We start from the raw sequence: 27845 nt of genomic DNA, 5'->3' as shown, positions 1-27845 counted from the left end.
CCCCCCCCCCCACACACACACACACACACACACACACAAATATAAGAGATCACAAGCAGCCTCAAGCTGTAAATTACACTGTGGTGAAATGTACAGGCTTTGGAGAGAAGCACAGCACAGTGAAGTGAAAGCATAAACAGTGGTGTGCTTTCACAGTCAGTGCAGTCTGTCAGTAAGGTAGTTCTCTCTCAGATAGGGTATATGAAAACTGCCTCCTCAAGGTCTCTCCCACACCAAACTGCCAGATTCCACCCTCTGCTAGTAGCAAATGAGCTGGGTGGACTATGGCAGCCGGTTCTGTCTCAATCTGGTTGAATTCACACTTTGATATCCACGGTGTTATCTATCTACTGATGTGGCAAGTTAGCTGTAGACATTTGTGAGATTTTGTACTACTTTATCTTTCACTCCTACACTAAGGGCCTTTAGTGCAGACAGCTTTCTTATTAAAACCTGAAGGTTTTCTAGAAGTACAATTCTCTGAAAATCACAAACAACTCATGCAGTGTAATGAAGTATTTATTGGTTGGAACAGTAGAACATATTTTGTTAAACAACTTTCTTTAAACTAAGAACACACAGCATAATATAATATAATCTTGGTTGTTCTGTGGAAAAGAGCTGCTGTAATTTGTTCATCCACCAGATGTCGATGTTGCACAAGAATGAGCTACATTTCTTTACCATTCCAAAGAGAACAATAGAGGAGAAGACAACAGTAAACAACAAAAACGATTCACCGAGTTAATAGGAAACATTGAAGGATGATGAGTAAGACTTCACATTCTTCATCCTGTTTAATGGGGGTAAAAAGCAAGGATGTGAGCCACATTGTACAGCTGTTTCATTCTTGAGGAAAACATCAGTTCATGGTTCTGAGAGGAAACAACCTCAGTTTCTTACCTTTATACCAGATGCTTTCTATCACCGCAGAACCAACATCTCTACAGGCCACTGAAATGAAAAAGCAAAATTGCAGTCAAAGGGCACTGGAGCAAAGTAAAGTCATGTTCACTCGGGCATGACAGAGATTACAAGCAACACTTCTGAAAATTGTGTTTCTAAGGGCATATGCAAACACTCAGGAACAGCAGCAGCAAGACTCTTAGGGGCATTTTCTTGGGTTGGTCGGGTCTGGTGATCAGAAAATGCCCGCAAAAAGACAACAATGTTGAATGAGGAGGACTGCTCAAAACTCAATTCTCTAAGGGATTGACTTAAGGCTAGAACACAGAACTAAAGATGAGGGCTCAAATTAATATTGCACCCAGATGAGTCTTAAATGTCCTTGGATGACAAGCAGTGATTGGATTGCAAGCTTGGTAGCTTTTGATGGCCATGCCTTTCAGCCTCACCTGCTTTTTAATCAGTAATTACCATTGGGGTTTCTCTGGCATTTCTTAATTAAATTGGACCAAATGCAATTAAAAACCACACTCTCATTCCTTTAAAAGGGCTCTGTGGAGTCCTTGTTTAGTTCTTGCTGTTAAGAGAATAAGCGGTTGAATGCTCAAAGCACCGTGCCATCTCTCGCTGATCTGTACTTGATTGTTTCAGTGGTCAAATTAAGTTTGCTGTTTGCATAATAAAGGGCAAGCTAGAGTCCAGGATTAAAACTTCCCCTCTAACTAGAACTGAAGGTTAAAAGCAACGTACGAGAGAAGGCAAAGTTATGTTATTAAAACAAAGTAAACACCGGGATCTGGGGATCAATGACATGAGAGCATGTTGTGAAGATTATTACAACAGTAAATGTCACCATTCATCTTTGCCTATTACCTTTACATTAGAGGAAATATGCCTTTCAAATACTTACCATTTAGAAAAGTCCCCAGCACTCCAGGAGCCGACAACCACTGAAACGTCAGTGGTGATTTTCCCATCTGCAGTCCTCATATCATCTTTGGAGTTGTTATTGTAGTTGCCGCAGGCACCACACATTTTACCGGACAGGCTACTGTCAATAATGACAGTGACCTCCTGGGTAATTGAGTAAGTGACCCGCACAGTAGATGCCCTTTCGATGATCACAGTTTTCTCTGAGATTTGGACGGATATATCACTCGTTACTTTGCTGGGGAGAGACACTTTTCTGCCATTTACCTGGATAACATGAAGAAAGAAAAATTGAAGTATAAAAAAAAAAAAAAAAAGGGACAACTTTCATTGTACTTTCAAACATTTAACTATGATCCTTCTCGGCTCTACTCACCCAGGTCACGTGTTGGCTGTTCACCGCAACAGCGGTTTCCTTGAGGAACACATACACGGTGTCGACAGTGGGAGATGCACCTTTGCTGCAGACCCTGACATCCACAACTACACGGAACCACAGCTTGTCTGTCTCATCGCACAGAGACGCCACTTCAAATGCCCCCTGCGCTCCTATCGCTCCGGACATGCCATCAAAGGAGGTGAGGTGGCCGACTTGGCTGACGCCGCAATGGCCCCGTTTGACGTGGCAACCTCTGACGCCATCTATTGCACCGCAAACCTCCCCGCTGGCACAGGAAAGCTTTTCACACTTTACCAGCCCAGAGGCCTGGCACACACACTTGGACTCACAGGCTTTGTCCACAACTGCTTGGCCCACCTGAGAACAAACATTGTTTAAAATGTTATCTTCTAGTTTGGTAAATAGAATGTTTTACATCTTTATTTATATGTAAATGCTATGACAAGAAGTGGTAGTCGTTGTGGCACAGTTACTAAGTATGACACCAAAGTAAAATTTCAGTTTTACCGTCAGATATCTGCCATTGTGCATACATCCACAGTTGTCCAAGGGAACACATTGGATGCCATCGAAAACAAAGCCATCATCACATTGGCATCCCTCAAAACAGCTTTTAGAGCAAGTAACTGGGGAAATAAAGCTGGCACACGTCCCACTACAGGTGTCGGCACACACCTCATAGTGACTGTGTGCTGGGCAGGAAGCGGCTACAAAAGACAAGAAGACATTTGTAAGACTTTGTACTACCACCAGAAATACAAAACATAAAAAAATGGACAATTCTTCAGTGAAAATACGGACTTACGGCAGAATGAGATGCTCCTCCATGGCTGGATTTGCACTCCTTCGCTCTGGCAGGCCATAGCATAGGCCTGGACACTGTTACACAGAGTATCTTTGTCGCCACCCACAGCACAAACGTCAAACACACAATGAGACACAAATCCCACTGGGTCAATTTTACTGTGGCAGGCTTTGAAAGGTCCATTAGGTGCACTTATGATGCCACAGGAGTCGGCTTTTTGGTACAAAGTGGCCTTGGCCTGCTCACACACTGGACACTGGCCTCCACAGCCCCCACAAACATTGCCAGGCAGTTCCACCACCCACGCCTTCCCAAAGTCGTCGACGCTGTTTGTGTTTCTGCCGCCGGGAAGTATAAAGTCGTCGCCACCATTCTTGTTGTAGTTGCCGCAGAGACCGCACATCTTTCCCTGGTACGTAGAAGGCACGATCACCTCAACATAATAGACAGTGTCATACAGGACTGTCAGTCCAAAGTCTGTCCGGACAATGATGTTGCGACCTTCCTGGGTGACTCTGAGACGCCCGTTTTCCAGGGAGAGAGGAAGGTTTAGAAGTTCATCATCCACCTGATAACATGAGGAAGAGAACAGAATTATCATGAGAAAATGTAGGAGACATGCACAGATGTAAGCGAACGTTAGTATTAAGTTACTGAACTCACAATGACTTTCCATGCCACTTTCTGCTGGATGTAAACGACATAACCGTAGACTGCCACTGCAACTGACTTGGTAACAGCCACTTTTCCATTTCCATACTTCTCATTTCCTTGAGTTACGCTGAATGGAGTCAGCTGGCCATTGTCATTATCACAAACCTTGGCTAACACGTAGACACAGGTACCCTGGAAATCAAACCTCTTTCCATCAAAGGAAATGTAATGAGGATCACCAGAAGCAACACACTTGCCCTGCCCCTCAGGGTGGCAGCCTTTCACTCCATCAACAAGCTTACAGGTCTCCCCTGCACGGCACTTGGCCTTTTGACAAGACACCGCACCATTCTCTCCACAGATGCATTTCTCCACACACTCTGTTTCAGGGTAGAAGACGTCTCCTTTCCTGTAGTAGTGGCCATCATAGGAGCAGCCACAGTCTCTCACGGGCACACAGGTATTCCCACTCAACAGGTAGCCTTCGTCACACTCGCAGGCCTCTGTGCAGGACCTGTGGCATGTTGCAAGGGAAGTTAAGGTGGCACAGGTGGCTGGGCAGCCAGTGGCACACAGGGTATAATGGCTGTTAGCTGGACACACCATTGCTGCAAGATAGGATGATGAGAGGCAGAGAGGAACAAGGTGAAAGCTAGAAGAGATATTTTAAAAGTAGAGATTTGAAATATGTAAACACAATCTCAAACTCACGACAAAAGGTATCTGTTCTCCAGGAGCGGATGGTGATTCCTTGGCTCAGACAGGCAGAGACATAGACTCCCACAGCATCACACACTGCTCCATGGTGACCATGATAATGACAGGCATCATACACACAGTTCTCCAGGTAAGGAGCAGGATCTACCCGTCCGTGACAATCTCTGAAAGGCCCTGCTTTGTCAGCGATAATACCACAGTACTTCTGGGCTTGGTATTCTTTTCTCTGGGAGTCTGAACAGGCCTGGCACCATGCCCCCTGGCAGACAGATGAGCAGCCTGGTACGAGGGCCACCTGCCAGCTCTCCCCCAGCGTGGCTCCATTTGGGGCAGCCTGGCCGTTCTGCATGATCAGGTCATCCTGAGCTTTTCCATTGTAGTTGCCGCACAGGCCGCAGACTGCGCTCTGGTAGTTGCTGGGCAGAGTAACGCTCACTGTGCTCTGCCAGTCAAAAGTCACGGTGATACCAGCGACTGTTTCCACTACAGCTGTCCAGCCGCTGAGAAACACAACCAGCTCATTATTGTAATCCAGTGGTAACGAAGCAAGCTGCCCATTGAGCTGGAGAGCGAGAGAAAAATATGTATAGGAGATTATAGATTTAATAATTCTGCAGTCCTTGCTAATCCATTCTAATGTGCAGTTAAATCTTAGTTTAATTAAGTCTGCCTGGATCAAAATTTTAATATGCAATTAAATATATGTGGAAGAGCATGAGGGATGTCAGAATTAGCACAATGACAGATGGTATTATTATCCACTCATTTGAATGAGGCTCCGCAAAACCCTCCTGTTTTATTTTTAATACTGTAACTGCATACTGTGTTTTTCTCTTCAAAAATCCACATGAAAACAAATGTCAAGATTATGTTCATCAAATCGCCTACGTAAATGCCTTATATTATCCCTACCTCCACATCCCTACTTACCAGGACCTTGTACGGGTATTCCCTGCTGATGGTGAGGGTGATGTCATATATGGAAAATGTGACAGTCCTTGTGTAGGACACGGCCTGGCTTCCCCGGTGGTCATTCTGCACAGTCACCTTGAACGGCACCAGTCCGGGCTGCTGCGAGCACAGTCCCACCAGCTGATATACACATGTGCCTTGGAAGTCGTACCTGTGGCCATCAAAAGTCCGGTAGTGTGGGTCACCTGAGGCTGTGCAAGTGGCATGACTGATGGGTCGGCAGGCACGCTCTCCATCCACTGAAGTGCACGTCTCCTTGGCAGAGCAAGAAGCCTCGCGGCATGTCACCATGCCCAGGGTTGTGTCACACTGACACAGGCGACCACAAGCCTCATCAGCCCAAAACTGCTGGCCGGGCTTGTAGTAATGGCCCTGATAGGAGCAACCACAAGTTTTAGCAGGCACACAGACACCAGCGCTGAGGACGTAACCCTGATCACACACACATGTCTCCACACAGGCACCGTTGCAGGTTTTAACTTGCTCGGGGAATGGGCAGGATGGCTGGCATGGACTGGCACAGTCTTCGTAGTGGCTGTGACGCTGACAGCTCATTGCTGAATAGAAATAAAATGTAAAGGTGTTAACGAAAAAATTAAATTAAATATGTAATTAAAGTCAAAATGAGCATCTCCTAAATACTTACGGCAGCCAAACAATTTCCTCCAGTCCTTGATTATTATTCCTTCCTCACGACACTGCCGACTGTAGGAGGCCAACGCCTGGCACAGCATCTTTTTGTCTCCCTTATTCAAACACATATCATACACACAGCTGTCCATGAAGGCTTGAGGGTCCAATTTGTCATGACATTTCTTGAACACATTATTGGTCTTGGCAACAAGGCCCCCACAGAAAGCCTCAGTCATATAGAGCTTACTCTGGTTATCGTCACAGGTAGGACAGTTTTCCTTACATGTGTCCCAGCAAGGATGGTCCTTGTCCTGGTCAGGCGTTTGCCAGCTCTTGCCCCACTCTATCACTGAGGAGACAGCTACTCCGGCAGGATTTTGGAGCTCATCACGGATGTTACCATTGAAGTTGCCACATAGACCACAGACACTGCCGTAATAGCTGCTGGGCAGTTTGATGACCACCTCCCAGTTCCAGTCGTAGGAGACGATCAGGCCAAAATTGGTCTCCACCACTGCAGTGTAACCACGCTGGAACACTGACACCTCAAGCTTACCATCACCATCATTGATTAGAACAGGAAGATTTACCAGCTCCCCGTCCACCTGAAGGGAATAGATAAGAACAATATGCAGTATATGTATATACACACTACACACTGAAAAACTACAAGTCAAACGCATCAGACTAGAAACTAATATCTTACCATGACCCGACCAACTTGGTTCTTGCGTATGGTAATGTTGTACCCATACACAGACACATCTACATCCCTGACGTAAGAAACTACTGTGTTTCCCCGGTTATCATTCCTCTCAGTGACTGTGAACGGCACTAGACCCTCCAGGTTCCCGCAGGTCTTGGAGATAACATACTTGCAGGTGCCTTGGAAGTTAAAGTTGTAACCATCAAATGTATGGTAGTGGGGGTCACCCCAGGCCCAGCATATGCCTGTGTACTCAGGGACGCACACAGCTTCACCCTTCTCAACATGGCACTTCTCTTTGACCCGGCACTTGGCATCTTTGCAGGGATCTACACAAGATAAACAAAGAAAAAGAGATACAAAAATGTATCTAATTAATTTTAAACTTATTTAAAATTTACTGTACATTTCTTTGAAAGATTATTTACTCAGTTAATAAGCTAAGGATGGTTGAAATTGGTTGATACAAATATACAGTATATGTTCCTTGCCTGTGTTGTAGCATGCCCTGATTCCTTTCTTGACCATGCATTTGGTGCTTTCAGGGCAGGAATGCTTTTCACAGTGTAGGCCCGTCGCTGGATTGCAGGTGCACTTTGTCTTACAGTCTTCATCATACACTATTTCACCAGGCTGGGGACATAGAGCAGGTTCATTAAACAGGGAAATATCAAACACACACACAGGCAGACACACACACACACACACACACAACGCAGTTGGACCATTTTTAAATAATAAAAATAATAATAATACAACACAATATTTTGAGTCAAATTACTGATATTTAGTAAATAGCCATGTTATAGTCAGGATAATGTAAGCAGGGTTATTCGAGACCCAAAAATGACCCATTTTACATACATACATTATCCTCCTTCTTCCATCTTATTAACCCCCGCACACACCTTAACACGCAAACAAATTCAGACAATCTGCTAATTATGTTTCAGAAAAACGTCCTCACTGCACATATCTAAAATCAGACTGGCTAATGTCCAACACTGTGGAAAAAACATGTTGCTATGGGTTTCTGCTTCAGTTACTTTGACACTAAAGCTATAATTTGTACATTACTGTATACGAAAGGACTTTTTTTGTACTAACAGGGGTGTTTAAATTATACCTTGTACGTTCTTCCATTGTCATAGCAGCCACACCCAGTGTCTTGAACACACGCATGTCCGTTGAATAAAAAGCCAGCATCGCACTCACAGCCTTCTATACAGCTGCTAGAGCACTGTACAATCTCTGTGAGGCCTGCACAGGTTGATGAGCAGGTGTCCGCACACACCTCATAGTGACTGTTGGCTGGGCATTTCATTGCTAAAATAAATCAGAAAAAGACAGGGAAAACATGGATGAACAGGGAGCCTCTTATATTTAACAATTGCAGTGGCAACAGTATCACAGATGAGAATAAGACGTGAATTTGCAGGAAAACCCAAAACTGTGAATTTCTCTGTCACTTACGACAGAAAGAAGCCGTCCTCCAGTTTTTCACGTCCACTCCTGCCATGTGACAGTTGAAGGCATAGGCTGCTACGCTGTTACACAGCACCTTCCCATCGCCATTGGAAGCACATACATCAAAGACACAATCAGCAAAATACGGCTGTGGGTCCAGTATACTGTGGCAGGCTGCAAAAGGACCGTTGGGTGCAGTAACAATGCCGCAGTAAGTGGACTTTGAAAACAGAGCCTTGCGAGCTGGGTCGCAAACAGGACAGTTATTCCCTTCACAACCATCCTCACACACTACATTAGGGATGGTGACCCTCCACGATTTTCCAAACACATTCACATTGTTGGAGAGCTGACGGTTGGGCATTTGGAAGTCATCTTTTTGGTCACCATTGAAGTTGCCACACAGACCACAGACCTTATCGCGATAATTACCCGGTACTGTGACTGTCACATGATAGACCAGATCGTAAGTGACACGCAGTCCAAAATCTGTTTCAATGACATAATGCCTGCCTTCTTGATAGACCAGCACTGCTCCAGAATTAAGGTTCACAGGAAGGTAGTTAAACACTCCATTCACCTACAAGGAAAGGCACAATGAGTTTTATTTAGTGAAAAAAGCGTATCTAACTGATGACTAGAATGTTTTCATTGTATTTATATCAAGCTAGTTTTGACATCCCTCTCAACCATGCAATGGTTTTCTTTGTATTCCAAATACAGAGCTAAAACAGAGTTTTTTTTGCTCACCATGACTCCAAACATGTTGCTCCTAAAGATGAGAGTGTAGCCGTAGACCTCCACAGCAACAAGCTTGGTGACAGATACCATTTTGTTGTTTACCATGTTCCACCTCACGTTCTCCACCTGAACAGAAAAGGCCACCAGGTGGGTCCCTTCCAACCCACAGCTCTTGGAGAGAGTGTAGGTGCACGTGCCCTGGAAATCAAACGTTCGCCCATCAAAAGAGCGGTAATGGGGGTCACCAGAGGCATGGCACACACCCTTACCAACAGGCTGACATTTTTGGACACCATTCTCCACTTTACACTTCTCATTAGGGCCACACGTGAACTTCTTGCACTCAACCTGATAAAAACAGTTGAGAAACAAGAGAAGATATTTATTGCGTATATATATTGCATGCTCACACTGATCAGTGTTAAAGCATTATTTTTCAAACTTTCCACTTTAGCATTCATTACCTCTCCACCTTGTGTGCACTTGCACTCCTCCTGACACTGCCCATTGGGATAAAACACTTGACCCATGCGGTAGTAGCGGCCATTGGAGACGCAGCCGCACTGTGACGAGGGAACGCAGTGATCTCCACTGAGAATGTACCCCTCATCACAGGAACAGCCCTCCACACACTGAGCTTGGCATCCCTGAGGAGGGATCAGACTCTGGCATGAAGATGGACAGCCGGTTGCACAAACCTCATAGTGGCTGTGGACTGAACATTTCACTTCTGTACACAAAGGGGCGTAAAAGACAATGTGAATGGGTTTTAAATTTACTGGAAACGTTTTAAAGCTATAGTGCATAGTTTGTTGCCACCGTGAGGAATTCTATAATATAGTAATGAGAAGAACACTGTCTCATTACTGTGAAGACAGTAATGAGATCCACCACTCTTTCTCCATACAGTCGCTAGTAGCCAAGGGGGACATTTATTTTTACACAAGCTTCTCCGCGCGAACGTTGTCGGACTACACCATTTTGTAAATGTCATACTGAGAAATACAGAAAGACTTTTGTCGACTTTTGTCAGCTCAATTACTTTTGTGTCAACTCATTTGGTAATAGCTTGCATGTAACGGAGGGCCATTTTTTAACAAAAGCTGCACTATAGCTTTAATTTAGAGTGAGAAAATGCACACTGAAGTATACGTAGAAACATGAGCAGTGAAGAAATTAAATTAGGTTTAAAGTCCCATTCCATTTTTTCAATATTGTTGTTATACTTTCTACACTGCTACAGTAAATGATGCACACTTTGCTTTTTTATTGAAAGTAATGCATATCTCACCACAGAACTGACTGGTTCTCCAGCTGTACACCTTGGCCCCAACAGCTTGGCAGGCAGATGTGTATGATGTAAGAGCCTGACACAGCACATCCTTTCTGCCCTTATACAAGCACACATCATAAACACAGTCTTCAAAGAATCCAGCTGGATCTACCTTGGCATGGCAGTCACGGAACGGCCCTTTGGGGTCTCTCAATAAACCACAGAAATCTCCTTTTTCATATTGAACCTTCTGGGTAATGTCACAATCAGGACACACTCCTTTGCAGCCATCAACACACCCCGGGATCTCTGCAACTCGCCAACTGGCCCCAAAATCTGCTGGTGAGACAGCTTTGTCACCATTCTTTGGAATCAGGTCATCCTGGGATTTGCCGTTGTAGTTACCACAGAGGCCACAAACGGCTCCCATGTAGTTGCTCGGCAGTGTTACGAACACAGCGCTTTCCCAGTTGAAAGACACTTTGAGGCCGAAGTTTGTGCTGACCACAGCGGTCCAGCCACTCTTATACACAGATACCAGTCCTTCATCCAGTGTGACAGGCAGGTTGACCAGCTCATTATTCACCTGGAGAAGAACACACAATTGTATTTATATACTGAATATTATAGTGACTCACAGGAAAGATTAAACTGTTTGGGTGTAGTTCTTACCATAATCAGGCCTTTGTGGGTCTTTGTAATGACAATGCTGAGGGAGTGCACCTTGATCTCCACTAACTTGGTGTAGGAGACTACCTTGCTGCCCCGGTAATCATTCTGCACCAGCACTTCAAAGGGTACTAACTCTGGGTCCTTGGAGCAGAGAGCAACTAGTTGGTACACACACGTGCCCTGGAAGTCAAACTTCCTCTGGTCAAAGGTCACATAATGGGGGTCACCTGTGGCCTGGCAGGTGCTGTGGGAGACTGCCTGGCACTTTCTTATGCCCTCAACCACCTGGCACTGCTGCCCCGCTCCACAGCCTTTATCCTTGCACTCCACGCGTCTGCTCCCAGCAACGCATTCACACCTTCGTTGACAGCCCTGGTCAGCCCAGAATGACTCCCCAGCAGGGATGTTCCGACCCTCATAGACACAACCACACTTGGCAACTGGCACACACTGGCCTCCGCTCAAAACAAAGCCTGCGTTACAGGTGCAAGTCTGCACACAGGGGCGTTTGCATTTGGAGGGAGCATTAGGATCAGAACAAGTGACAGGACAGGCATTGCCACAGAGCTCATAGTGGCTGTTGGCAGGACATTTAGATGCTTTAGGAGGAAGAAAGAATATGGAGTGGGATACATATTAGGAGAGACAAATAAGAAGGAGGTATGTTCATTTGAGGATTCGTTTAGTTTACATTACTTACGGCATTGTGCCATCGTCCTCCAATCTTGAACTTGGATCCCAGCAAGCTGGCAAGCTTCAGTGTATGCCTCTAGTGCCCTGCAGAGGAAATGTCGGAGGCCGCCTCCCATGCATACATCATATTTACAGTTCTCCAGGTATGCTTGTGGGTCAATGACGGCATGACATTTGCTGAATGGCCCATTTATTATAAGTGAGATGAGCCCACAGAACAAGTCACCCTCCCACATCTTCATTAGGTTGTGTTCACAGCGCTCACACCCACCCACACAGTCATCTGTGCACAGAGCACCTTCCACCATCCCTGGAACCTTCCAGCTGCTCCCAAAGGCCACAGCCCCACCTGCCTGGGTGCCAGAGGGTGTGGTGAAATCATCATTGGGGTTGTCATTGAAGTTGCCACAGAGACCACAAGTTTTACCAGCGTAATTGCCAGACAGAGTGACCACAAGATAGTGTTCCCAGTCATAACGGACAGTCAGGCCAAAATCTGTCTCAATGACCACAGAGCGACCGCTCTGAAACATAGTCAGTTTGACGTTGTTCAAGGTTACTGGCAAACTCCACAGACTGTTGTCAATCTGCCCAGAAGAAAACAATAAAATAAGTTTTTAAGATAATACAGTCATAATCCATAAATTGAAATTCATGTATTGAAATGTGTCACACCAAGAAATAATTCAAACTAATCCCTGTAAATTGAAGTCAAGCTAATATTTAAATGATGTCTATTTAAAAGCATAACCATCTTTGCCTAACTAGAGATAGAAAGCCTTACCCTCACACGGCCTGTCTCAGACCGAACTACTGTGATGGTAACGCCATACACCTTCACTGTGACCACGGCAACATACGACACCCTGAGGCTTCCTCTGTTCTCATTTTGGGCGAGGACCTCAAAGGCAGGGAGATTATCACCCTTCCCACAGTTTTTAGCAATGACGTACGTGCAGGTACCCATGAAGTTGTAGTGTCGCCCATCAAAGGTGCGGTAGTGGGGATCTCCCATGGCCCAGCAGGTACCAGGCTTCCTTTCCACTGCTTTGGGGACACAGGAGGGATACCCACCCTTCACTTCACACACCTCATTGGCACTGCAGGTAATACTGCTGCAGGACAAAGATTCACTACCTGGAAAACCATAAAAAGATATAATGAATACACACAATAAATATTTTCTCTGCAGTCAATACACTATATTTCTTTCCTAAACAGCTATAGTATGTGCACCTTACCTTGCTGTATACATTGTCCCGGGGCACCATAACCATTCATCTGGCTGACTCCTATGCTGTAAAGAGCAAAGCGGGAACCCGAGCTGGACACAGTGTGTTTATTGTTGCCAGGGTTTTGTTTGTAGGGCATCTCTGCCCAAGAGAAATCTGTCCCTGCTATCTTTTTCCACTCAACATTATGGGGCAGGTTTGTGCCATCAATACGCAGCTCTGCCATCGCACTGGTCTTTGCCACAATCAGGGCCTGGTTTTCAAAGCCCTCCAGAGCCTCGAGTGAGTAAGAGGAACAGAAGCGGTCTGTGGACAGAATTGTCATCAAGAAAGGGTCGTAGAAGCTAAAAAAACTCTTTGTGACACCGTTGAAGAGCATGAGGACCTGGATGCCATGATCAGCCTGAATGGACAGTGTTTCAGGATTGCGGTAGCGAACCTCCATTATCTGCCCCCTGGTCATAGTCAAAACGTCTTCACGGTTGCCGTATTGGACAGTGGCTCGGGTGGGCTGGGAGGCCAGGAGGAAGACGCTGTCATATCGGTCCTGGAAAGTCAGGGGAGGAACGATAAAGCTGGATCCCCATCTGCTAACTGGCAGCAGCTGCTCATATACATGGTTACATTTGGAGAAGTGCCAGGTGCAAGTGTGACCCGTGACAACAGCAACAGGAAGCTGGGAGGCCACTCTGGTGCCAGAGAGTTCATAAACGCTCTGGAGCTGGACACTCTCAAACGGCTGGAGATCTATTAGTATTCGGCTGCCACTCTCATATACGCGACCCTGGAAGTTGATGGAGCCGAGTGGGAAAATCTCCACTTTGTTGCTCTCTTTTCCATTTGTCACAGAGAACTCTTTAAATGAGCCATAGGGGGACCCAGAAGGTGTAAAGATGAAATATTCTGTACCCCATTCAGTGGTGGGATACACCACAGATGTGTCTGCTGTGTACAGCTTGGAGCTGAAAGAGGTTATAGTCACATCTGCGGAGGCTTCAATGCGCACCGTGTTGGGAGACTTCTGGCTGCCATACACCTCAACACCGGTTGGGAGACTGATGGTGACTGTTTCTCCAGCATTTAGAGTTTTCTCTTGCATGAAGTTTAAAGGAGGCACTTGTACTCGCACTTTAGCATTGGCCTGAACAGCGGTGATGTATAGCTCAAAGCGAGGACTGTCGTAGTTTGGAGCATAATTCTGCATGAATGACAGGGCGAACTCCCTCCCTGCCCATCCAGCGTTAGATGGACCTGACAGACGAGGGGAAGAGGAAGAAAACAGAAAAACGCATGTCAAAAGAACGCTTCTTTTCAAATTACCTTAGCCAGGTACAAAACTGTGCTTCACAAATGTCGTGTAGGAAGAAAACATGTCAAAAAAGCAGTAGGAAATGAGTAAGTCTATTTGTGCCAAGGCAATCAAAGGATTCACAGACTGGCAATACAAAACTTGGCTTTAGACGTCTTGGAATCCCAAACAGTACAAAGAAATAATATGACACCAAAGTGAAAGTGACTGAAAAATACCTTCATTTCAAAGTTAAAAAGCAGGATGAATGCATTTTATAATGGGTGGATTTCTTTTTGTCATTGATAAACATTGTGAGAGATTTAGAGTGAGGAATAGTCACTTTACTGGTTCCCAGCAGCACTTAATAAGTCACTTTTGCATAATGGAAATATGATCAATATCTGTGCCTTTGCTGTGAAAAAAAACAACCATTCTGGGCTCAGCCAGGGCCTGGGGGATTTAGATTACACTCCTGTTCCACCCATTCAGTATAATAGTTCCAACTCAATAGCAGCTGAAGGTAAATGCTATTTCCAACAAAAATACATTTCAGTTTGGATGGCTATCCTTTATGTGGTGCTTTATCCAATTCTTCACCTGTTTAAAATTCTGCTTCATTCACACAAGCACCTGGTATGGTAGAGCAACTGATGGGCTTGACAACCTGGAGAAATTGCTTCAAATTGAGCGATCACTTGGCTACAATATTCTGCTGCGGAATTGTGTGCCAAGGTTTGAAGAATGCTGCTGTGACTGATTAATTTGTTTATTATAAAATTATTATTAATCATTCGCATTTAGTGAAATTATAGGCGTTTTAGTTAACAGTGGTAAGATTTTTTTAGGAAATTAATAAGTCTATCTATCTATATTCCTGTCTTAAAATTAACATTACTACTACTGTGTTTGTTCAGTTTAACACACCTTAACATCAACTGCAACAAATTGGAAGGATAAGCTCAGATATCACATTGAAATGAAAAAAGGAACATTCTGACACAGTTAAACACAGTTACAGTAAAAAATAAAAAATAAAGAATGACTTACAGCTGAGTAAAGCCCCCAAAGCACAAAGCAGCAACATGGTGCCCATGGCTGAAAGAAAAATTCTTGTTTAGTTTCAGAAGTATTTGAAATGTACATCATTTGAATAACAAATGCATTCATCTCAAACAGCCAAAGTAGATCTCTCAGAACAATGCTTACCTGCTACAAGGCACGTATGATAGATAACTTACAGTTCCATCCATTTATATAGTGTGGGGGAAAAAAACACAACCAATCACAAATCTTAAACAGATATGAGTTTGAAGAAAAAATACTCTTCCTCTAAAACAAATTAAGGCAGGACTTGGCACCAATTTGCAGGTCCTGCTGTATATTGACATAGGTGTGAGGTCCAATATCAACTACATGTACTGTAAGAGATGAATCATTCATCTTTTTCCTATAGTTTAACAGGGCATGCACATCATCTAATGTATTCCCAGAAAATCCCTGCATGACCAGGAAGATAAACATTGGAAAGCAAGGCTAACAATGGCCATGTATCCTACATATAAGTAATCCCATCTACCTGGACAACATAATATATCATGCTATTAGTTTATAGAATGCTTTTTCAACAGTTTTTACTTCTAAATAAGCAAAAATTCCAATGCTATTGGATATTTAACACCAGGCAGATATGTCAATTTGATTATTTGCGCACATTCAACTGTATTGTATATTCTGGTGTAACCAAATAATATTATCCATTTTAGCGTGGGCAAGACAAGGATGTGATAAGACCGAAATCTTAACGGATCTGCAAAGTTACCCAATAGTTTCTGAGCAGACAGTCTAGTTTGATACTAGGGCTAGGTTTGGAGGAATACAAGAAATAGTGAATATTTGTATCATGTTCTAAGTGTCACATCACAGAATATACTGTGTGTTTACTCTCGTAAAATCAAACATTGTCTTAAATTTTCACAGCAGAAAAGGAAAAAAAAGGTCAGATATGACGACATTTAATTTTGGAACTAAATACCAATGCTATACTGCATGCATGTTATACATTTCCTCTCAGTACTCTTGCGTTTCAGTCAAAATGCTCATGCCACTTAGTATTTGTCATTTATCAGTCCTAGAAAAACCTCAGTAATCACACCTATTATGCATTACTAACATAAACCCTACTTAAGCACAAATTCACAATTTCTGCTAATGTTTATATTGTGACCTTTAGCTAAGTCAATGTTAACAAAGATATGTCCCCTGTAATGCTTGCATAATGGGTGGATAATCACATCACTCAAACCTTTAACAGTTTAAGAGTGGCAGTAGTTAAGCTTAACAGGCAGTTTCTGTTGCTCTTGTGTCACCCAAGAATAACATCACATAGCAGAGGGTGCTACAATCCTTTGTGATGAAGAGAAAGTAAATATAACTTGTTCCTCAAAAGATTGCATTAGATTAAATTTAAAAATAAATAAGATTAAACAACTTCAAATATTGAATTAGTGATCATTTGGTCAGAAGCCCTTGGGCAGGGCAGCAATAAGCCTGGTTTAGTTACTGTACACATTGTAGATTTAGATAAAAGGTGTGCCTTTAACAAAACCGAATTGACATTGGCCAAAGATGACCTTATTTAAAAAGGGTGTATGGGTTTAACTGATAAAAGTGCTGACAGTATTATGTAAAAAGTGTGAGAAGAGCTTGACAGGCATCCTTAAGAGTTTAAATGAAAACTATGCACAAGGTGTTTTTAATTGTTTTTGTATTAAAAACATCCACCAATTCACATTACTTAGGACATCAAAAGGGCCAGCCATCATCCAGTGAAGCCACTGTGAAAAGAAAAGAAGTGTTATTTAAATGAATCTTTAAACATATACACCAATTAGTTTATGCATGTGCACTGATGTTGGAGAACACCCCTTACCAGCCAGGAAAATCAGGGAGAACCCATGACCTGAGTGAATTGTGTGAGTGAAGTTCATTAAGGTTTCCACAGAGACCGCACAATTTGCCTAAGTACCAGGAAGGGACCTTGACTGTCACCACGGTAACACCAATCTCTATCTCCAGCTCTGACTCCATTCCAGTGTCTCTCCTCATGATCACAATGACCTCTGACTTGTCCTGGTTCACACCAGATTACAGGGACACCCCTGACGCCAAGATGTGAGGGAGAGACACAAAGCATCCATTCACCTGTTGGGTGCAACAGCAGGTCAGTAGAAATTTCTTTAAATTTTTCATTTCAGACCATGGAAATCCTTAGTGGAGTTATACCCTCACTGTGCCTTCCTGAATGGCAAACAATGATCCATGAAGAAGAATTTGAATCACTGTGACGAGCCTCTAAGAGCTGCCATCACAAGGTTCATGATAGGAGATCAGGCTGAACCAGTGCACACTTGCTTTGTCACAGAGGGACATCAGGTTGTAAGATAAACAAGGTTCCAAGCTCAGCTGCTGCCCACTGAGTGTGGAGACCTGGAGGCTGCCCGTGAGTTCACAAACTTCTGGTTGGTTACGACAGCCCCAGGAACCATTCCTCAGAGCACACCGCTGCCGTGATCTGCAGCCTGCCTCCTCACATATCGCTCCACCCAAAGGGTGGCACCAGCATCTCTGGGTGCAGTCCTCAGTGAACAATTGCTCATCCATCTAAGAAGTTGAGAGAAACTCCATGTAAGCTTTAATAACAGATACTAACCTATTCCCTTTTGAGTGTGCACATCATATAGATAGATAGAGCAACTATGAGCTTTGGAAAAGTCTATACAAATTAAATTTATTATTATTATTATTATTATTATTATTATTATTATTATTATTATTATATATACCATGATGAACACACCCACACTGACTATGTCACGCACTCTCCATCATCAAACGCATTTCTGTTATGGCACTCGCAGCCTTCTGAACAGCCGTTTGCTGAAGAACCAGGCTGGAGCAGAGCAGGACATGAGTTGGGGTCAACACACTCCCTTGGGCTGCTGCGGTCAGGACACTGGAGAGCTGAGGGTTGAAAACACAAATCATTTAGAGGTGATCACATACTGTTCATTTAAACTGATCAAAATGACTCGCTTACCACAAGGAGTGTTCTCTCTCCATGATCCTTCTGCTATTCCTTTAGCCTGGCACGCTGCAGAATATGCTTCCATTGCTAGACATGCAGCCATGTGCCCTGCCCCAGCACAGACTGCCCTGATGTACATATGCGAGTAAATATCGCGCTCAATACCACTATTTCAGCATCGACGGAATTCAATACTATTGATTAACAGAATATCACAGACCGTCATGTCATGTAGGGACAGCCTGCACTCAGCACACTTGCTTCCACAAGTGTCAGTGCAATGTCCCGGAGCTTCAAATGTCCAGCTGTGCAGGAGTTCTGCAAAGCTTTTGGCAAGATGGCCATCTTTCATATCCAAGTCATCAGACTTTTCCTCATTAAAGTTCCCACAGAAGCCCGAAGCAGTATAGTTGAATACTTGTGGCAGTTAACCTGAGGTATTGGGTATAGGACAAATCAATTTCCACCCTGGTGGGTGTGGTGATAAGCAGTCGGTTGCCAAATTGATACGCTTAGAATTTGTCATAGTCAAAAGGTACTCTGCGGTCTTCTCTGTTTACCTGAAGCACATAGACCAGTTAAGGATGCAAACATTTTATGAAATTCTTTTAAAAACAGAAATGATAGATTGCAGAGGTTACTTGTATTTTCCATAGAGTTTCAGGGTCAACAAACACTTCCAGGGAAATCAAACGAAATACTAGTCTGCCGATTATGTAAATGCCATTCCTGTCCTTTTTAAAACTAAGTAGCAGAGTATCGTCATGCATGGCTGACACTACATAGGTGCAAGCTCCATGGTGAGGAAGAATGACACAATCAAAAGTGATGTAGCCAAAGCCAGCAAACACTTGGCACCCCCCATACTGCAAGGTAAGGCCATCCTTTAATGAACAGCTTTCCATGGGGATGCACAAGACATTTAACATAATTACTGCCTTAGAACTAAACACAAACTTTCATCCTAGAGAAAGTTTTTTTCATGTGCATCCAAAAAAATCCCCTGTGCACAACACTAAATAACTTCAGTGGATATTTAGGATGATTTAGGATTTGTTGCTCACCTTCAATTTAAGACAACATTGTAATGTTTTAGCGTCAAAATCAGACTAGTTTGATTTATTTGGCATAACATTGTGTTAAGCAACTGAACACAGTGCTTTAAATGAGCTATTCATGTCAACTATTTTCTTGTGTGAGGTGCTCTGTAAGGCTTCTTTACCTAATTCTCATTGTTCAAGTGTAATGGATCATGGGCAATTGTGTGCATTTCCAAAGTTTGCATGATTGATAGCTTTTTTTAAATGCTCATAAATGCGTGAAGGTTGCTAATATCACTGATACTTATTGATGCATCTTTTCTGGTTTGAAGCAAACATGAAATGTCGTAGGAATCCGTGAAGCTATACACAATTAGCTGTGATGAAGATGACGACGGCTACTACTCACCACAAAAAGTGTCACTTCTCCACTGCCTGACAGGAAGCTGAGCTGCTTGGCAGGCAGCCGCATAGGATGCAATAGAATTGCAGAGTGCTGAGTAGTGTCCGTCATGAGAGCAGGAATCTCTTACACAGCTGTGGAAGTAAAGCTTGGGACTCAACACCAAGGCACAGCTTGCAAATGGCCCTAGCTCATTCAACAACACTTGAAAAAAAAAATTGCTTCCTTCAAAAAGCTTCTCAATGTCAACAGGACAATGCTTCTCTCTGGAGGAGCAGTTGGACCTACACGCCTCTGCTCCCAGAGACCTCCAGCTGTGGGCAAACTCTAGGTCATTTTGGGCAAGCCCTTCACTGGACATCATTTGGTCATCAAAAAGGTCAGTGTTGGCATTCCCGCAGAGACCAGAGACAGAAGAGCCATAACTACTGGGGAGGATAATCATTAGTGTACCAGTGTTGTGGACGATCAGCTTTAATCCCACATCAGTGTAAAGGATTATAGACGAAGGTGTGCGGTAGGCATTCACGTGGCCTGTTAGGTGAGAGTAAGGTAGGGGCTTATACAGTCCATCAACCTGAAAATGAAAAAAAACACTCAAATCATATGCAGTGGTTCATTTTGAAAACTGTCGATAGTACCTTGCAAAGTACTCACCAAAACTTTTCCCAGGCCATCTTTACTCACTACCACCTCCAGACCAAAGATTGTGAGTGTTAAATCAAGGCTATGAAAAAGACTTTTGTGGCAACTTGCATCTGGGATAATGATATTAAATGGTGTTAGTTGTGCCTATTCTTTGGTTCAAACCAAGGCCAACCTAGGTGGACTGTCTCTATAGTCAAAGTGATGTCCATCAAAGGTCTGGAAATGCAGCCCAGTGACAATGGTACAGTTCTGGGGTGTTTCAGGTTGACACACACGCTTGTGCTGTAGCTGCCTGCAGACCATTCCTCTGGGGCACTGGGCTGGGCAACACTGGATCTCTCCAGTAGCTGGTCCACAGATACAGAGCTTGCCACAGTTGTCCGGTGTCCAGAAAGTTGAGTGAAGGCTGTGGTATTTACCTGTGGAATCTGTGCAGCCACATTGATGTGGGCGCACGCAGCCAATTTGACTGCTAATGAAACCAGGGTCACAGAAGCGGTCCTGCACACACGTCGAGAAAGAAAGTGGCATTAAATTCACAGGATGGAGGACAGGCTGAGCCGCAGGTCTTGTAGTGGCTGTTTGGCTGACAGTGATCATCTGAAATGATTTATTTTGGTGAGTTATCACAATAAAACATTTAACTGCATTATACTAAAATCCTCAACAACTAGTTACCAATAGTAATTCCACTGTGGTAGCCATCACTGACTTCTTCACAAAATAAGGCATATGAATATATAGCCTGTTCAAGAGCCACTTTTAACCGCCGGTTATCCATGTGATCAACTACACAACTTTCATAGAAGAAATCCGGATTGACTACACTGATAGTGGGCAAACGGACCCTTCTGATCCACAAGTACTGCAAACTCTCCCCTGTCACTAGAGACAACCTCAGAAATAGGATTGTCATGCACGGTCACTTCATCCAGTACCTGCTAACAGCCAGTACAACAGTTATGGTCCCCATCAAAGAGCCGGTGAGTCGGAGCAAGCTCCATACTTGTCTTAATGGGAGGGGAACCAGGTGTGGTTACAAGATACTCATCTTGAGGATCGCCGTTAAAATTGCCACACTGCCCGTACACTTGGCCCTTGTAGTGTGGGTCCAGTGTAACAAGAACCGTGGAGGTCCCATTGAAGACTATTTGCATACCAAAGTCAGTTGTCAACACAGCTTTGCCTTCCTTGTAAGAGACCTGGATCTTTCCCCGCAACAGATTAACAGTAATGTATGTCATTTTACCATTAACCTGAAAATAAAGGAGACTCAATAGTGGTATATATATTTTAAAAATGTCAACCCTTTGCAGCTATCATTCCAAAACTGAAATTTACTTACATGTACACTGTGCTTTTCATTACCAAACTTGATGATGAACCCATAAGCATGTACAGGGACCACCTGTGTGGACTATGCTGCTCCGTCATTATCATTACATTCAGTCTTCTTGGATACCGTAAAGGGTGTCAGACCACATGATGTCCCTTTGCTGGCTGCAAGCAGATAGGTACAGGTACCCTCAAAGTGATAGTTGAGCCCATCAAAAGTGTGGTAGTGCTGGCCTCCCCAGGCCCAACACAGACCCCGACGGCTCTCACAGACACGAAGACCTTTGCTTAGGTAACATGCTCATGATCTTTTGCTCTGCTGTAACAAAACAGTAATTTCAGGTTTAACAAGAAAAGGTGTAATGCGGTAAAGAGCAAGTCAGTTTCTGAGAATATAGTTAACGCCACTTAAATGCTCACCATCCTTGTGGCAACCCATTATTCCATCTGAAACTATTCAACTGTGCAGCATAGGACATGAGTATTGCTCACAGACAAGAGCTGGCCCACAGGTGCAGCTTACAGTACATTTTTTTAGTAGTTTGCTTTCAGAAGCACAAAGAATAAAAAAAAAATCTAATAAAGCATGTTTGAAATGTGTTTACTAAAAACTACAAACAGAATTGGTCCAATTCAAGTAAATGTGTAGGACTAGTTATAAAAAATAAAAAAATAAAAAAAAGGCTAACAAAACGGTTTAATTTTGTTTAATTTAATTTTGTAAAATAAACCACAAGTTTTATCAGTAGGATCTCTCACAGCATTTAATCATTTGAAATGTTGACATTTCATTTATACAATGCACCAATACGTACCACAGCCTGTGGTGTTTGTCCAGAGGTCCCTCCTGCCTCCTTACATGCTGCATCAAAATGCCCACAATGCATCACACAGGGCCCAGCGTTGGCCATCTGCAACACAAAGGTTTTCCATGCACAGGGAGTAGTATTTCTGTGGGCACACTAAATGGTGACAAGAGGAGAAGGGATGGGTGAGAAGGCCACAGTACAGGTCTGAGGTGTACTCGGGCATCCGGGAGTGGCAGAGTTGATAGGTGCTGTCATGTGTGTCGCTGCAGGATGATTCTGTATCTGACACTTCCATTATGGCCCAACAATGTCAGGATCAGAGATCATGGTGCGATTAGGCTGCTGCAGGTCATCTAAGGGATTATCATTGTAGTTTCCACAAAGGCCACAGGTTGTCTGGTGATAAATGTCAGGGATCTTGACCAGAATACGGTTTTGTAAGTCTGACACAAGCTCAACTGACTATTGAGTTTTTATGGTTATCAGTCCATTTTATCTCATGTACAGTGACGTTGCACTGGGAAAATGGCAGGTTCTCATAAACTCCATTTACCTGGGTGAAATAATTTACTTAAGAACATACATTACAGGACAGTTTGTGCATGCTGTGAGAAATGACTTTACAGTGCATGCTAGGATATAAACAAGAAATCGTGTCAAAAGGCTGTGAAATAATTACAGGAATTTCCTGAATTTTCCCAAGAAATGCTGTTGACATCGTAAAATACATGTTATTGACTTGCAAGTAGATCTGTCGGCCCTTACTATGGTTGCCCTGTGCAGCTATAAAAAAAAGGCTCCGCTTCCAGGTTATTGAGGCACGTCTGCACCGGGGTGTAGTTACAGGAACCAGGCAATTCAAATGCCTGCCTGGCAAACGTGGTGTATTTGGATCCATAAACAGAGCAGTGTGCCACTTTGGGTTATGAGTGGCAAACTTGAACACCCCTAATTAGCTTACAGTCCTCATCCTCTCCACAGGAGACATTACGACAAGTTATGTGTCCCCCAGCGTGACATAAACAGCTTTGCTGGCTTGTAGACACCTCCTGTCCTGCCCGAAGGTATTCTCCATGGTGAGAACAGCCACAGCTTTCTGGATGGACACAGAGGCTGCCACTGTGAACTAAACCCATTTCACAGAGGCAGTTCTCCCCAATGTTTGGAAGCATCTCTACTGTGTTATTCTTCCAGTCTAGGCAGAAGGGAATCGAGGCAGAACGCATGCTGTAACTGGTACTGGAGGGACAAGATGGGTCTGTAGACATACAGAGAGACATTGCCACTTAGGACAGTAAGACCGGCCTATGGTGTAAAGTTTAAGGTTGACCAGTGATGCATTAGTACCATCTAGTGGTACAATAGCTCCTGAGAGGTTGTGGCCTCAACACAAATATGCTTGACTAAACACACATACACAATATTTTACACTAACATTTTCAATAAAGACACAAAAAGGAACACTTTACACTAGCCCTACAGGCATATATCTGATTTATATGCAAATAACCTTCATTCTCTTTTCCTCATGATCAATAACAATCTAAACATGATGAAATGTAGTATGCTTGCATAAGCATCTGCAAACTCTCCATATTTCATTTGGTGTGCAATGATGCTGAACTCCAAACAGCGGAGTTACAATTGTAGAAGATATTAATTTAATTCACTTGAACAACAGAGCTGAGAGCACATTAACACTCACAGCAGAATCCGGGACTCCTCCAGGCATAAACTGTAGCCTTATAGGAAAGGCAGACAGCAGTACACTCTGCCAGGGAGTGACACTGTGCAGGCTGGAGACCTCGATAAATACACAGGTCACTGACGCAGTGCTTGTAAAAGCTGGAGGGGTCCACTTTGCCATGACAGTGTCTGAATGGTCCATTAACTTCCAGAACCTTCCCGCAAGCCTCCAGGTCAGAGAAGCGGGCCAGATGCTCCGATGAACATTTTGGACAACTTCCTCCAAGACAGCCCTCCACTCACCAAGGATTCTGCCCACTTCTTCAAGCTTTTCCAAAATGCTCAGGACTGAGATGCTTCTCTGGGCCATTTGCTGTGAGATCATCAGCAGGATCACAGTTGAAATTACCACACAGGCCACAAGTACCATTAGCATATTTAATTGAGAGAAAAATGCTAACTATGCCCTCTTTGCTGAGACTAAATTTGAAGCCATTGTCTGTGTATATGCAAGTGTGCGGCCCCAAAGAGAAAACCAGTGCAGTAGAGCTGAAGAGATGGGGCATGTTCCTGTTGACACCAACCACCTGTAGGGGGGGCCAAAATTGCATTTGAAAGTCAACACAGGGCCACAACAGTTTCAAAAGTACTCTTTTTAAAGTATGGTTTAATTAGATGCTTTAAGAAATATTAACATTTTAAATGCTTTGTGTGACATGAAAAAATAAATACACAGCACTCACCTCTGTGCTCTCAGGGTTTTTTGCTGTTTAGCGCCACAAGCACACCACTCACACTGACCAGGGCATTAAGTGCTGCCTCTAGGTGTCCTAGGTGTACGTAAACCTGAATGGAATCAAGGCCTTGTTTCTGTCCACGTATGCCGAGTAGCTGGTACTGACAGGTCCCATGCAAATCATAGTCATGTTGGTGAAAAGTGACTATGTGATGAACAGTGTACATGCATGTCAGCATGCATACAGCTTCTGACTCCATATTGAATACCACAGTATACACTGGGGCCACAATAATCCAAATGGCACTGTATCTGGTGGGTGTGTGGGTCACAAACACATTTTTCAGTGCATCCCTCATCAGCCCAGAAAGTCTGGTTGATGTGGTAACAGTAGCCGTTGTGGGTGCAGCCACACCGGGACAAGGGGGATGCAGGCGTCACCGTCCAGGATGAACCCTGAATCAAACTGGCAGTTCTCCACACAAGCCAGGATGCAGGATCTTGAACTAAATGGGTCCTCACAGGTGGCAGGGCAGGCTGAGCCACAGGATTTATAATGGCTATTCAGTGGGCAGGAAACAGCTGTTCTATGAGAGACTGGGAATTAGTATAGAGGAATAACTGCACAGAGAAAGAAACAAGACACAGGTAACCAGTCATGAGTTTGCTCATGAGAGTCAAATGCAAAAATGTGAGCTTCAAAGTAACACAAATTTGCTTACGGAAGAAGGTGCCATTTCTCCACTCTCCGATCTTGATCTGGGCATTTTGACAGGCGGCTGCATAGGCCTCCAAGACCAGGCTGAGGACCTTCTGAGTGTCATCAGTAGAGCAAAGGTCAAATAGGCTGACTGATGCAGAGATTTTAGTGGAGTTACCTTCCAGGCAGAGGTAGAATGGATTTTGTGGTGACCAAATGTACGTGTGCTTGCATCCATTGACTGGCTACATTTTTCTCCAGCAGCTGCTCAGAAGAGCAACGTGGCCAATGCATGCAATCTGCTGTGCAACGAGCTTCCTGATCAGGAACTCTCCAGCCAAAGGTGGTAGCATCAACAGCCTCACCCTACTTCTTTGATACCATTATTATCACCAGACATGCCATGGACTTCTGTTGTAGTAGAAAGGAGGATTAAGGCAGTATGAGAGCAATCATATTTAATTTGGATGCATCCACAACAACAAAAATGCCACTCTGATAAATCTTTACAAGTCTAAACTGCAGAGTCACAGGTAGTAGCCTTTTCTCGCAATTTATCTGTGGACAGAGCACAGACATTGTGAAAACCCACAAACTGTATATTTCAAAAGGCAATATTGAAATCCCTTATGGTTGACCTCTCATATGATAAAGTAAAAACAAAAAAGGCTTGAAAGGTGATTTCAGGGTTTGATTTCCTTATTCAAACTTACCAAAGCATAGCCTTTTCCCCCTCTGTAGATGGCTATACTAGTGTCTTTAGCTATTTTAACATGAATAGCTTTAACAGAGGAAGACTCATTGGAGTTCCTCTCTATCTGTACCCCAACCCAAAGTGTCATATTCTGACTTGTGTCAATGTGTATGTGGATCAGCGTGTAGGTACAGTTTCCTTGGAATTCAAAGACCTTTCCATCAAAAGTGTAGAAGTGGGCGCCTCCCAGTACCCAACACTGAGTTTGCGGAGGTTGGCTCTGGACGAGACAATTCACTCCATTTTCACAAATGGTATCTAAAAAGATTAGGAGGGAAATTATCAGATTAATGGCAGTTTAGGTGGAAGACCCATGCAGCTTTAGATATCTGCAGATAAGATCAGCCCTTAGAAAACTGCTTTCAATACAATTAAAAAAAAAAAAAAGTTTAAATCCAAATCTTTTGAGTTTAAGTGCAAATATTCTGCAGACATAGATGTTAAGAAACAGCCTCCTTTGGATGGCATCAAATGTAAACATACATTAAATATGCAACCCATCATAAAAATGTCATTTTGTCTGCTTCTATGAGGACAAGTAAAATATAAAAGGTTTATATTTACTTATGATTGACAAGCACTGCAATCATAATCAAGCCCCCAGGCAAAGAGGAGAGAAAAGTACATCATAGATTATTCAAAGGGTTGGCCGTTTAACCTCATTTTAGGTAAAATTACAGGATACTGACAAACACCTGTGTGCCATGTACTGTAGGTGGTCACAAAACAAGCCCATCAGAAAAAAATAGTGACATTTCTGATAATGCAATACCAATTAGTGTTGCATTGTGCAGCTGAGTGAACAACAGCTGGCCCCTGAGGAAAGGTCAACTAAAGCAGCAGATACAGCTGAGCCTACCTTCCCTTGCACAGCCCCAGGTATTGTTAAGGGTGCAGCTCTCTCCCTCGGGGCAAGAGGCTGGATCACAGCACATGATGGCAGTGGCAGAGCAGTTACAACGCTCAGAGCAACCCTCATTCCACGATATCTCCCCAATCTACAAAGAACAGTGAGTCATTGTTGGTGTGCATTGCCAAACTGTTCCCTAAAATACAAACTAAGAACCCAGGAAAACAAAGGGCTAGGATTTTGGGATTAGTGATGACACACAGCATACAGTCCGTACATAAGACAATGAGTCATGTTATTAAAAGTGTAACGAACAACAACCAGGGAATGTCAGCTCAACTGTAGCAACATGTTTATAACCGCACCTACAGCAGGTGAGATGTTAAATTGTCCTAACACCTCAGTGAACCAATGTATTTTTCAGAATTCACAAAGCGGCAATTGTTTAAGTAAATGTAAACAGTTGCTAAGAACTGTGTAGCTACTCACCTCATAGTAGTGCCCAAGTTAAAAGCATCCACATTGCTCAGCTTTGACGCAGCCATTTCCACTCGGCATGTATCCTGACTCACATTGACAACCCTCCTAACAGGCCCACGCGCAGGGGAGATCGGATGAAATACCACAGGACATACACGCACTCACTGACAAATATAAATCTATTATAGTGAGAGTGTTTAGGGCATGAGAGCGCTGTGGGGGGGGGGG

General features: G+C 43.7%; 1 protein-coding gene and 3 pseudogenes across 3 annotated transcripts; all 4 read right to left on the bottom strand.

Annotated features, from left to right (window-relative positions):
• Positions 1 to 503: 503 nt before the first annotated feature.
• LOC117945587 (IgGFc-binding protein) lies at positions 504 to 17792 on the bottom strand. Of its 3 annotated transcripts, XM_034873156.1 has the most exons (24): positions 17375 to 17792; positions 17022 to 17293; positions 15140 to 15187; positions 12811 to 14052; positions 12354 to 12706; positions 11577 to 12156; positions 10877 to 11475; positions 10223 to 10790; positions 9396 to 9661; positions 8941 to 9279; positions 8197 to 8770; positions 7850 to 8049; positions 7215 to 7356; positions 6724 to 7052; positions 6031 to 6622; positions 5343 to 5941; positions 4407 to 4974; positions 3705 to 4303; positions 3042 to 3609; positions 2744 to 2943; positions 2213 to 2593; positions 1817 to 2103; positions 904 to 954; positions 504 to 793 (listed from the first exon to the last, which is right to left on the bottom strand). In XM_034873156.1, the coding sequence occupies exons 2-23, from the start codon at positions 17077 to 17079 to the stop codon at positions 945 to 947; spliced, it is 9102 nt and encodes a 3033-aa protein (XP_034729047.1). In that variant the 5' UTR covers positions 17080 to 17293; positions 17375 to 17792; the 3' UTR covers positions 504 to 793; positions 904 to 944. The 3 variants fall into 3 exon arrangements, with proteins under 3 accessions (XP_034729047.1, XP_034729046.1, XP_034729048.1); XM_034873155.1 differs by having other exon boundaries at positions 17022 to 17792; XM_034873157.1 differs by lacking the exons at positions 17022 to 17293; positions 17375 to 17792 and adding an exon at positions 15299 to 15626.
• Positions 17793 to 17931: 139 nt separating this feature from the next.
• Positions 17932 to 22041, bottom strand: LOC117945808 (annotated as a pseudogene).
• Positions 22042 to 22394: 353 nt separating this feature from the next.
• On the bottom strand, positions 22395 to 24527 carry LOC117945807 (annotated as a pseudogene).
• Positions 23100 to 27845, bottom strand: part of LOC117945806 — a 5269-nt pseudogene continuing 523 nt past the window's right edge.

Source organism: Etheostoma cragini, chromosome 6 (assembly GCF_013103735.1).
Source record: "Etheostoma cragini isolate CJK2018 chromosome 6, CSU_Ecrag_1.0, whole genome shotgun sequence".
In the NCBI taxonomy this organism is placed as follows: Eukaryota; Metazoa; Chordata; class Actinopteri; order Perciformes; family Percidae; genus Etheostoma; species Etheostoma cragini.
Note: the sequence above shows the minus strand (reverse complement) of the source record. Positions and strands in the feature narration are given on the sequence as shown.